This window comes from Astyanax mexicanus, chromosome 17 (genome assembly GCF_023375975.1).
Source record: "Astyanax mexicanus isolate ESR-SI-001 chromosome 17, AstMex3_surface, whole genome shotgun sequence".
NCBI lineage: Eukaryota > Metazoa > Chordata > Actinopteri > Characiformes > Acestrorhamphidae > Astyanax > Astyanax mexicanus.
The window spans coordinates 22,524,222-22,536,795 of record NC_064424.1 but is presented as its reverse complement, the minus strand read 5'-3'; the positions used below and the strand labels follow the sequence as shown (position 1 = coordinate 22,536,795).

At 35.8% G+C, this 12,574-nt stretch overlaps 2 protein-coding genes across 2 annotated transcripts in view; both read left to right on the top strand.

Moving 5' to 3' along the window:
• Positions 1–4,413, top strand: part of LOC111188388 (protein NLRC5-like) — a 118,628-nt gene extending 114,215 nt beyond the window's left edge. Inside the window, exons 26-29 of the mRNA XM_049466662.1 lie at positions 2,144–2,317; positions 2,536–2,712; positions 3,808–3,981; positions 4,236–4,413. Coding sequence (XP_049322619.1) covers positions 2,144–2,317; positions 2,536–2,712; positions 3,808–3,981; positions 4,236–4,413 — 703 coding nt within the window. The remainder of the gene's footprint in view (positions 1–2,143; positions 2,318–2,535; positions 2,713–3,807; positions 3,982–4,235) is intronic.
• A 755-nt stretch (positions 4,414–5,168) lies between these two features.
• LOC103032444 (uncharacterized) overlaps positions 5,169–12,574 on the top strand; it is a 177,507-nt gene continuing 170,101 nt past the window's right edge. Inside the window, exons 1-5 of the mRNA XM_049466410.1 lie at positions 5,169–5,338; positions 7,880–8,053; positions 8,320–8,496; positions 8,764–8,937; positions 9,190–9,363. Coding sequence (XP_049322367.1) covers positions 8,001–8,053; positions 8,320–8,496; positions 8,764–8,937; positions 9,190–9,363 — 578 coding nt within the window. The 5' untranslated portion in view covers positions 5,169–5,338; positions 7,880–8,000. The remainder of the gene's footprint in view (positions 5,339–7,879; positions 8,054–8,319; positions 8,497–8,763; positions 8,938–9,189; positions 9,364–12,574) is intronic.

Here is a 12,574-nt window from a genome sequence, read left to right as displayed (position 1 = left end):
TTCCGAACATTAAGTTAACATTCACTGTATTAAAAATAAATAAGCAAATGACTAGCTAAATGAAATAATAATATTTACAGTAACCTGGTAATGTTTTAGTTAAATATTGCTATAAAAATATTACAAGGTTTTTTACAAAATGTACATTCATTACATTATACAGTATACAATTTAATTACAATGTATTTATATAGCATTTAATCTGATTAATCACAATAGAATTCTGTGATTAACTGCGATTAATTGCATTTGTTTTTCTTCAGATGCAATTTTTTATAGTGGATATTTAAATGTAAATAAAATAAATGTAAAATGCAATTATATGTATATTAGTGGTGTCAATTAAAATTATCGTATATACTTTTATGTTTTAGAAGAAATAAAATTAACGTAGGGTACCGGAATAAAGAATGCATGCTAAATTATGTTGTAAATGCCTCAGCTTGTTTTGATGGTTTTTTGATGAATATAAAAAAATCACAGGGATGAGAAGCAGGGCAGGTATGTGTCTATGTGCGTGCGTGTGCGTGCAAGAGGCAGAGAGATATGGAGTCAAATTATTATTATTTATTATTAACTTATTATTTATTATTAACTTATGAACTATAAATAGCTGTGTTCAGCCTGGTCATCGTCCGTCAAGGCGGCCTATTGAACTTGCTGGCCTGCAGCATTTCTTACGAAAGCAGAGGCTCCAGCTGATGACGCGGTCCTCCATAACCCGCCTTTCCATATTGGCCACGCCCCTCTCCTCTCCCCATGCCTCCCATGTCAAAAAAGGGTCAAAATAGACTTGCAAACAAAACGGAGAAACGCAAAGGAGGAAAAGTATCGCAAAAAGAAAAATGAAACGCAAAGTGCAAAACGCAAAGAGAAAGTGGTGTTGCAGATTCTAAAAAACATTACAAGTGAAAAAAGGTAACTTATGCTCTCTTCTTGGTTTTCAATATCAGATTTTTTTTGCAATTCATGTAGATTTTTTTTCATGATACTTTTATTTTCAAATTTGACTCCATAGAGAGAGAGAGAGAGAGAGATCTCTGACCGGCTCTGAGCTGGAAGTTCAGAGCGTGCCGTTTAATCATGCAGCCAGAAAACAGATCATTGTGTTGGGCGGGGGTGGGGCAGGTTATGGTGAAAGTAGGGGTCAAACTTGGTGCCTTAATTAACTTGCGTTAAAAAAATAGTAAGGCATTACTGATTCCAAATTAACAGTGCACGTTAATGCTTTAACGTTGACAGCCCCAATTAAAACATCTAACTAAAGAAATTGCTGTCTGTCATTTAAACATAAAGCTGAATTATGGTAAAGAAGTGTCAATTAGAGATCATTATATTTTAAAGTGAGAAATTCCTTGTTTAAATACTTTTTTGACTGAATCGTGTAACGTGTAGGTAAAACCTACACACCACTTCCAGTAGCAGATGAAAGGAGCTCTGCACTTTTAGTGTTATTCAACATGAGATATTTGTGTAATCATTATCACAACTCATATGTTGGCTGGATGCTAAGAGTAAGCCCACCCATGCCCCCCACCCTGAATCTGAAATGGAACCTTCATATGTGAAGCTCCCAACATCTCTGTTCACTGCTCAATTGCTTTGCACATTATAATGCCCTGTCAGCATTTTGACATTATTAATGTGAATTAAATGGATTAATGGTGTTGCTTGTAATTTACATAGAGATTTGAAACCTGGATTTACTTTAGTGTGAACACAGTAAGTTTTAAAAAGGGTATTAAGCTCATACTATATGAACCCTGCACTCTCATCATAATGCAGCATAGGTCCTCTGTGTTTTATATTGGCTGTGTTATGATACGAGAAGCTAACATTGTGCAGTGCCTCCATTACACTGTGTGCAGTGACTTTAACAGAAAATGTGGAGAGTTGAGCTGTTAAACACGTTGATTTGTGCGCCCTTAACTGTAACTATTATTCAATAAAAATAGAGTTATTTCTAATTAACATTATCGTTGATAGACTTCCTGATCCTGGCTGATCTTGAGTTGGCCTGGAGTCCATCTCTCCCTGAAACAAAGACAAGATAAATTCCTAATGAAAACCGCAACACTAATTTTCACAGAAATAAAGTTCTGTACAAGTTCATTAATCTTTTGTTAATTATTTCTGTTTTCAGGCTGAATAACAACAACATTGCAGAGGAAGGCTGTGCTGCTCTATCATCAGCTCTTTACTCCAATCCTTCACACCTGATAGATCTGGATCTGAGTGAGAATAAACTAGAAAACTCTGGAGTGAAGCAGCTGTGTTCCTTCCTGAATACAACAGACTGTAAACTGCAGCAGTTGAAGTAATTATTAATTGTATCACTGTATAGTCTATTCTTTAAAAATGAATTTGATTCATTTATTTGATTTACTCTTGGTTACATAAAGTAAAGATAATATAAATGTTGTGTTATGAAAATAAGGAATATAAGTGTGGAAAATAATTCATTACATGAAGAAAATTGCAGAATTTTCAAAGCTTGTGTTGCTCGAAAGAAGACAATGTATGTTGTTTCTCTAGACTCTCATTCTGCAGTATAACAGAAGAAGGATATGCTGCTCTGGCTTCAGCTCTGAAATCAAACCCCTCCTCACTCCTGATTGAGATGGACCTCAGAGGAAATGACCCTGGAGAAACAGGAGTGGAGCTGCTTACCGAAGTACAAAACGATGCAGCCAGTAAACTCAAGAAAATAAGGTAAATCATTTTTTTGGAACATAAACCCTCTAAAAAAGCTTCTTCATAAAGTAATGAAGGAAAATAAAAATAAAGATTTGTGTTAATCATTGCTTCAATCATGCATCAATTACCATAGAAAATGAATGCAGGTCATTTTCAATCCATGTGTGCAATAAAGTGGGTGTGCATAATATGTTGTGCATCAAAATATTAACTCCAAATGCCTGAAAGACAGTTTATCACACAATAATTCTTCCACTAATACAGGGTGCAGAATAAGCTTGATAATAAACGGGATATTGTTTACTAATAACACTGCTTTATCAATATTCATGAACTCACTCCCCCTCTCAGTATGTCACATGTTAACAAAAGTGTTCCCTGTGTTTTCCAATTAAATCACGTACATATTTAATAAATGGGAGGTGTTGTTTCAAGCTGTAGTTCCTATATACTTATACATTTTAGCATTTTAATTTTTGATTGAGCATCATAATACTATCTAGTGAGCTTCTCTAATTATTTACTAAAATAATATTTTCTAAAGCAGAGACCCCAACAAGCTGTGAAACTTTTCGTCATGCTGTATTGTGTTAATCTGAGTGCCTGTAATTTGGTGGGAATGCTTCATAAAGGACAGGGAACCCTGAAATAGCAGTCATTAATTTTTTCATGACAGGCATTAATATGGAACAAAAAAATTGTATGTTGCACTGAGGACAAGTATCAGGCAAAGACCCGCTCTCGTCTGATTGGATAAACACATTACATTCAAATAATTCAGTTGCATACATTTTGTCTTGGTTTAATTTTTTACTGCACTGAATCACCCAGACTCGATGTGCCACAACCATGTTGCATCACACAGCTTAATTTCCCAGAACCAACACACAATACTGCATTTCCTATATGATTATCCTGTTTCATTAGAAAATATGTCATGTATGAAAGGATTATAATTTCCATTTAAGAATGTCTTGTGTGAAATACAATTTAACGTTTATTTAAAAAATAAATATGAACAACTTGTGTGGTGGACTAGAACATTTGTAGAAATGTTCAAATAAAACATTAAAATTCAAGTGATTTATTAGCAGTATTTACTCTCTACAGGCTTTTAAAAAGCTCTGCTGCAGAGAAAGCATTTGCTTCTCTGACTAAAGCTCTAGGAAAAAACCCTTTACTGCTGACAGAACTGGATCTGAGTGAGAAAATACGAGGAGATTCAGCAGTGAAGCAGCTCTCTGATCTACTAGAGGATTCTCACTGCAGAACAAAGAAACTTAAGTATGGAGTTTTGATTATTTCAATCATTATAAATATATAATTTTTCATGCATAGAAAAAACTGTTCTAGATTTAAACATTTGAAGAACTACTTATATCTGTTGCATTTTATTAATTTTACTACAAAATGGAAACTAATCTTTCTGACACTAAATTGAACTGATAGGAAGTTATATACAAAATGTCTTTCCCCATCTATATCACTCTTTAAAGATGTTCAACAGTTACTTATTCTTCTACTGTGTCTGATTTCAGGCTGAAAAATAGCAACATTTCAGAGAAAGGCTGTGCTGCTCTATCAGCAGCTCTTTGTTCTAATCCTTCACACCTGATAGATCTGGATCTGAGTGAGAATAAACTGCTGAGTGCAGGAGTGAAGCAGTTCAGTGCTATGTTGAAGAATCATCTATGTCAACTTCAGAAACTCAAGTGAGAAGATTTTAAATACTAAGAATCCCAGAATAGCAAGGATTAAATAGTTTAAGACTGTTTAGATGTGTATTTATATTCTTTCATTAATAGTCTTAGACATACAAAATTTGAGTGTACTGTAGAATGTAGTCTGTCTATATTAAGAAATACATAATGTCAAACATTTGATATTGGGTTTTTTGCTGAATAATGAATTCTGTATTTTGTATGATAGTCTTTCAGACTGTGGTGTAACAGAGGAAGGATATGCTGCCCTGGCTTCAGCTCTGAAATCAAACCCTTTATCACACCTGATAGAGTTAGATCTCAGAGGGAATGATCCTGGAGAAACAGGAGTAAAGGAACTTCATAATTTGCTGGTCGATACACAGCATAAATTACGTACACTAAGGTAGATATTTTTAGCAAATATGGGTAATTTTAACCAATCACATTTGAATTAAGGAAAAGTGTATCATTGTTTTTAGAGAGTATTTGGCAAGAATATGGCGACACAAACAGTAATAATAAAATATTTTAGGAGCTTATTGGGGTTTAATAAAATGATCTAGAGACTTTCAGTATTCTTTGTATGGAAACTAAGAATTGCAAATCAGTGCTGTTTTTTGAAGAATTGATACTGTACTGCAGAACATATGGTAATTCAATACATCAATATTTATGTACACCCCAAGTATAAAGTAGATATCTCTTTTCTGTAGTTTGTATTATTTATTGTCTTTGTGTGTGTGTGTGTGTGTGTGTGTGTTAAGGCTGTTAAAAAGATCTTCTGCAGAAGAAGCATTTATTGCTCTGACTAAAGCTCTAGAAACAAACCCTTTACTACTAAGTGAACTGAATCTGAATGAGAAAATACAAGGAGACTCAGCAGTGAAGCAGCTCTCTGATCTACTAGAGGATTCACACTGCAGAACCAAGAAACTTAAGTATGGAGTGTTGTTTCTGTCAGTCGTTATAATTGTATAATTATTCATGCATAGAAAACATATTTGTATTTTTAAACATCTTATAAACTACTTATGTCTGTGGCATTTTACTGATTATAAAACTAAGTTAAATAATATTTCTGGGTACATTTGTTTGACACTGAACAACCAACTATCCTTTATAAACCATGTGGCGTCAGTTGCTCAATCCTGCTGCTTTGCGCTGTATAACATAAGAAATATTGGACCATTTCTAACACAACAGGCCACCAAACTCTTGGAACAAGCATCTGACATCTCGACTACTGCAATGTCATACTAACGGGCCTGGCAGCCTGTGTTATAAAACCACTGCAGATGATCCAGAACACAGCCACACATCTGGTCTTCAACCAGCCAATACGGGCACATGTTACTCCACTGCTCATTGAGCTCTACTGGCTATTACTGGTTGCTGCTCGTATTAAATTAAAAGCTCTTATAATCGCCTACAAGGTGATAACAGAACAGACTTCTTCCTACCTGCACTCACTACTGAAGGCTTACGTTATGTTGTTTTTTTTTTTTTCCCTTTTCCCAACAGTAGGTATCTCAAACGCTAGCCTTTGCCAAACAAAAAGTAAGCAGACTTCAAGAGCAAAGAGATGCAGCCTTCATTGCAGTGAGCACGTAATGCCTGGCCGTCGGTTAGGAACTACTTTGTCTCCTCGGACCAGGAACATTTATACATCTTGTATAGCATAGTACATACATACATGGTGACTTGAATGCACAAATCTATCTTTACCTTTTGACTCTACTTCTACGTTAGGACAGACCCTTTTGGTTTTTTCCTTATAATGACTGACTATGTTGTTTCTCCATAGATAGATCTCCTAGGTCATAGGTCAGCTTTGTTCACTCACTCAGCCATCTCTGCTGCTTTGTGACAGCTGTGCCTGTACACCAAAAATTCTTTGTTTCTGGCAGATCTTCATACACTAGTACCTTACGGCCGCTGTGCTCCTCCAATGAACGTCGCCCAGCTTTACGAAACATTCACACATTCAAGCTCACTGGTGCACTGCAGCTAAAAGCAGATTTTCCCAGTTCATTAAAAGCTCTTGGTACCTGACAGGTGATCCAGCCACTGGAGAGAGTCTGATATGTATTATTATTAATTGAGGTCAGTGAAGAAATATAAGCTGGCAAATGGCCAGAGAGAGATTTATAGATAAAAATTAGCCAATGAGATCCTCTTTGTGCAGCTAGTGATCACCAACCAACTCTATCATCTAGTCTGCAGTGGTGAGTACTGTAAGGGTTGCCAGTTAGATTGAATCTAATGGTTTAAGAGCACTGGCGGATGCTTTTTTATAAATTACATCACCGTAGCCCATTACTGCTGGTATGGTTGCCTCCACTATTCTTTTTCTAGTGTGCACAGGTTAACAGGATTTATTCCGATAAAGGAATTCAAGCTTTTGTCTGCACTTAATGGCGAGTTTGTTTATTTGGGACAAGAAAGTTTTTCATCGAGCCAGATACCAAGAAAAACACAAGCAAATGACTAATATTAATGATTATTGAATTCCCTCAGCTGTACAACACTTCCCCACACTCATATAGAGATAACAGAAGGAATAGCAGAATCAGAGCCTTCAGCTGTCGGTGAAAAACAGATACAGGTTTACAGAGGCTGTAGAAAATCAAAACTACAAAACACCGGTCGCGGAGGTGATGAGTTTTAGAAAACCCTGCCTATAATCAGCAGGCTACGTTCAGTGTCAGCAGAATCACAATGCAACCACTACTGGCCAGAGTCCAACAGAGCAGCAACACAGCGGAAAGCGGTGCAGCATATCGCGTTCAGTGTGTAAGCTCCATAAGGGATTCTTATGGCTTCGTCAAAGAGGAGTCTTGGGTATTCCTGTCTGAAATCCAGTTCACCGCGGTTTCTGTATTGGTTATCTCAAGGAAGCCAAGTTACACTCTGCATTTTATCTGCCTCTCTAGGCACAGTTTACCCAAAGGGGTTCTCACTTTGCTTCTTTTAGAGCAGCCTGTAGTGCTCAAATATCTCTACCTCACTGGTCTCATCCACCACAAGTTTCTTTCTCTGCCACCCCCCCTCTCTCTATATTTCTCTTGCTATATCTCTCTCTCTCTCTTTCTCTTGCTATCTCTCTCTCTTTCTCATAAAAAATAACTTTTATATCTGTTTCTAGCATTCAAAGGGGTTCCTCCTTTCCCCTTTAACTTTGCATGCTTGTTTTCCTTTTCCTGCTTGCTTCAGGCTCACCTCCTCTTAGTTCTGTCAGTGATGTCCCTGGTTTGTTACACCATCCTTGTTGGTATTCAAGCCCAACAAGAAACTTGAAATGAGCTGGGGTTTTTTCCCAATTTAATTATTTAAACCCAGCTCATTGCAAGTTTCCTATATCTGCTTTTGAGTTCAGCCTGAAATTATATTCCTTCAGGTTGAATAGAAATCTGAGAAAGCCAGTAGGGTCTTTCCTCTGGCTTTCCCAGCTGTCTTATTACACTGTGTTCTAATTTCAGGCTGAAAAACAACAACATTTCAGAGAAAGGCTGTGCTGCTCTATCAACAGCCCTTTGTTCAAATCCTTCACACCTGATAGAGCTGGATCTGAGTGAGAATAAACTGTTGACTGCAGGAGTGATGCAGTTCAATGCTGTGTTAAAGAATCCTCAATGTCAACTTCAGAAACTCAAGTAAGAAGCTTTAAAATACCAAGAACCGCATCCATAAATTACGAGGTTCATAGAATAAGATGTATTATATATTATATATTTATAATTATAATTTGTTGTTAATAGTCTTAGTTATGCAGAAATCCCCTACATGAAATGTACTGTAAAATGTAGTCTGTCCATATTATGGAAAAAAATACATAATCAGAATGAGATACAGTGCAAGAACCTCATTTAACACATGGGTTTATTATGAATAATAATGAATTTTGTATTTTGTATAATAGTCTTTCAGACTGTAGTGTAATGGGGGAAGGATATGCTGCTCTGGCTTCAGCACTGAAATCAAACTCCTCATCACACCTGATAGAGTTAGATCTCAGAGGGAACGATCCTGGAGAGACAGGAGTAAAGGAACTTCATAATTTGCTGATCAATCCACAGCATAAATTGAGCACACTGAGGTAGGTATTTTTAGGTAATGTGGGCATTTTTAAGATGAAATGTTTAAAGTATTAAAATGTTTTAGTAAATATTTGGAAAGAACCTGTCAAAATGATATTTATTGTGAACTATGAGTTCAAAATTGTGCTTTTAAGAATTTATACAGTTCTACAAAACACATGATTATCCCTTATATTAATATTTATTTAGACTTCTAATATATAATGTATATCTGTTTTCTATAGTTTTTTGTTTGTTTGTTTAATGTGTATTATTTGTGTTTGCAGGCTACTGAAAAGCTCTGCTGCAGAGGATTTCTGTGCTTTTCTGACTGAAGCTCTAGGAACAAGCCCTTTACTTCTGACAGAGCTGAGTCTGAGTGAGAAAATAAAAGGAGACTCAGCAGTGAAGCAGCTCTCTGATCTACTGAAAGATTTACACTGCAGAACTAAGATACTTAGGTAATGTCTTTAATCAGTTTCAATATAAATGTGTTTATGCGAAAAATGACAAGATGATAAGTGGATTTCCACTTTGCCATTTGGGATTAAATAGCATTTTTAGTCTTGTCTTAATTTGCATGTGTGAAACAGATGTATACACCATAGCAAGACAACAGCAAGACAGTTATTACAATAGTTTTACTGTCCTTTGACCTTTGCTGTCTTTAAGGTTTAATGAAATAAACATTTCTCAGTAATCTCTGTTTGCAGAATGAAACACAGTGACATTACAGAGGAAGGCTGTGCTGCTCTATCATCAGCTTTTTGTTCTAATCCTTCACACCTGATAGAGCTGGATCTGAGTGATAATAAACTGGGCAATTCTGGGTTGAAGGAGCTTCATGATCTAGTGAACAATCAGTACTGTACACTGCAAAAACTGAGGTAAGTAATTGTTGCTAGTTTTAAAAAGCAACACAATTTAAGAGAAATCCACATACAAGCACCAGTAAATAAGTTACAGATGACCCTTGTGTATGAGTGTATGAGAGGGGAGAGTTGTTTGGGCTACAGTTCAGGTGGTTTCTGCTTTCTGGTAGGAGGCAAATTCCACCTCTGGTATATGGGACCAGGAATGAAAGATATGCCAGGGTTAAACGAATGTAGGTGTGTGAAGACTTTTTAGATGAAAAGGAAAATGGCAGACCTGAAACTAGTTAAAGAAATCTGCAGCATCACCTGTGCTAAAATAATAATTGCTCATTTTCATCAGGATTATTTGATCTAGACTTATAAGATGTAAATAATTCTTAGTCTATCTTAGTTTATGTTTCACTGCAGTTATAAAATCTAAAGTGAATATATAATATATAGTTATATATAATCTATATGAGTCAACTCACTTGTTTGAAGTGGTATGCCATGTTCAGTGGTATGAAATAAGCAGAATATACAAGTTATTGGGCCACAGCCTTTAAAATCTTAGAGATAAAGGAAAGGTTTGAAATAGGTCTAGATAGACAGTACACTAGGATCAACATTTGGTTTCTTGATTGTGTTTTGTTCTAGATCAGCCACACCAGGTGACAGAGAAGATGTGCTATTTATCTGTTGATTTTTTTCCCAAATGTAATCAAAGAAAGCCATAAAGGCGTTGCTGGTGTGAATGGGTGGAATCTGAGGTTCAGTACCTCCCTGACTTTAAGTCAGTTTGGAAGTAACATTAAAGAGAGCTCTAAGATTATTTTTATTAATCTCGATCTGTGAGGCCAGATACGCTGAGTGGGCTTTGTTAAGTTCTTTTCTATATTCAAAAAGACCAGTTAATGGATATTTTTGCTCTAAATTTCGTACTAACTACTTTAACATATGAGTTTGATCATTGTACCACGGAGCAAGCTCTTTCTATCTTTTTTGTGTTTAAGGGGTGCTAAAGTAGAGCGAAAGATATTTTCTAAACAATTGGTTAGTTTGTCTAATTTTATTGGGTCCGTTGGACAGTATACTATGGTTGATAAGATGGGAAGCTTATTTGTAAATTGTTGGGCTGTAAAGGGCGTTATTGAATGTTTCATTGAATATCTGGGGGATGTACATATATTATGGCTAAGATGTTAAAGCTAAAGCTGCAATTTATGTTCGTTCAAGTTGTCTATTTTGTATAAAACGTTGATGAATGACATGAAGTAGGTGTGAATACTTTTTTCACATCACTGTAAGCATGCCAAAATCAGTAATTAAATATAAACATAAAAATATAAAATTAATAATGGCTACATATGAGGTTCTCTATCTAAACTGTAGCCAGTGTTATTGAGATTTTAAATAACTAATACACATAAGGTACAACCACCCTGTGACTCTGTGGGTTCTGAGAAAACTGCACTAAATATAAAAAAATATAATATATAATATATATTATAAAATATAAAGTAACAACATATAGATTAAAGTAATATTTACATTAATTCAACTTTTATTTAAACTCTTGACACAAAGGCACTTGCAGATTCTTTTTTCTGATCATATATGTATATGCTATAAAACACAAAATGCTCAAACACACAAGTGTCCATATGATCACACAGATGCTCAGCAGCCCAGCGCTCTTGCTATAAATGTATTTTTTAATCTAACTGACAGACAAATTCTGAGCAATGAACACCAGCATGTTTACTGTGTGGGGCTTGAGGCAGGATCTCTCTGGGGTAACAATATTCATATTCAATATTCAATCTTAGATTTGTTGCCAATCTAGCTGCAGTTCATTCTCATGTAAACAAGCCCACGCAGAAACCAAATGGCTATTACCGACGTTGGCAAAAATGATCGCGATTAAAAATGAATCGTACAATAAGTCGATAACATAGTTATCGTGACAGGCCTACATATATTTGTGAATTGGAATGAAAATTATACGTTATTTGTTTGTTTGTCTGAAAACTCTAAAAAATCAAGTGCAATCAATTGCCCTCAGAAGTCACTTACACGTGTGGACAAAATTGTTTGTACCCCTCGGTTAATAAAAGAAAAATCCACAATGGTCACACAAAGTATAACTATATTCTGAAAAGAGTAATAATAAATAAAAATTCTATGAAAATGAACAACTAAAAGTCAGACGTTGCTTTTGAACCATGCTTCAGCAGAATTATTTTTAATTTTTTGTTCTTTTTTTCTGAAATTACATATGATACATGTTTCATTTTTCCGGCTGTAAACAGAGCTGATGTGGCAAAATTCAATTTTTGTCTCATCTGTCCATAGGACATTCTCCCAGAAGCTTTGTCAACATGTAGTTTGGCAAATTCCAGTCTGGCTTTTTTATGCTTTGTTTTTGGTGTCCTCCTTGGTCACTTCCTATTAAGTCCACTTTGGCTCAAATAACAATGAATGGTGCAATCTGACACTGATGTTCCTTGAGTTTCTTAAAGTTCACCTTTAATATTTTTAGACGTTTTTCTGGGCTCTTTTGTTACCATTTGTTACCATTCGCATTATCATTAACTGCAGGGTACCAACAATTTTGTCCATGTGTGTAATTAGTTAATAGAGTCCAGCTGTGTGTAATTTAGTCTCAGTATAAATACAGCGGTTCTGTGAAGACCTCATTGGTTTGTTAGAGAGAACACTAGTAAAAAACATCATCATGAAGACCAATGAACTCTGTGATGAGTTCTGGAGAAGTTTAAAGCAGGGTAAGGTTATAAAAACATATGCCAAGCTCTGAGCTTCCCAAGGAGCACTGTATAATCCATCATCCAAAAATAGAAAATGTATTCTACCACTGCAAACCTACCAAGTCATGGCCGTCCACCCAAACTGACAGATCAAGCAAGGAGAGCACTAGTCAGAGAAGCAGCCAAAGGTCATTCTGAAGAAGCTGTAGAAATCCACAGCTCAGGTGGAATATGTCCACCTGACATTTAAGGTGAATGACAAAAAGAAAATCATTGTTGAAAAGTGCTTTTTGCAGTTCGCCACAAAGCCATGTAGGCAACACAGCAAAAAGTTGAACTTTTTGGCCTAAATGCAAAGTGCTATGTGTGATCTTCACCCTGAACCCACCATCCCCACTGTGAAACATGGTCTTGCTGTGAAGATGCTTTTCTTCATCAGAAACAGAGAAGATGGTCAGAGTTAATGGGAAGATGGA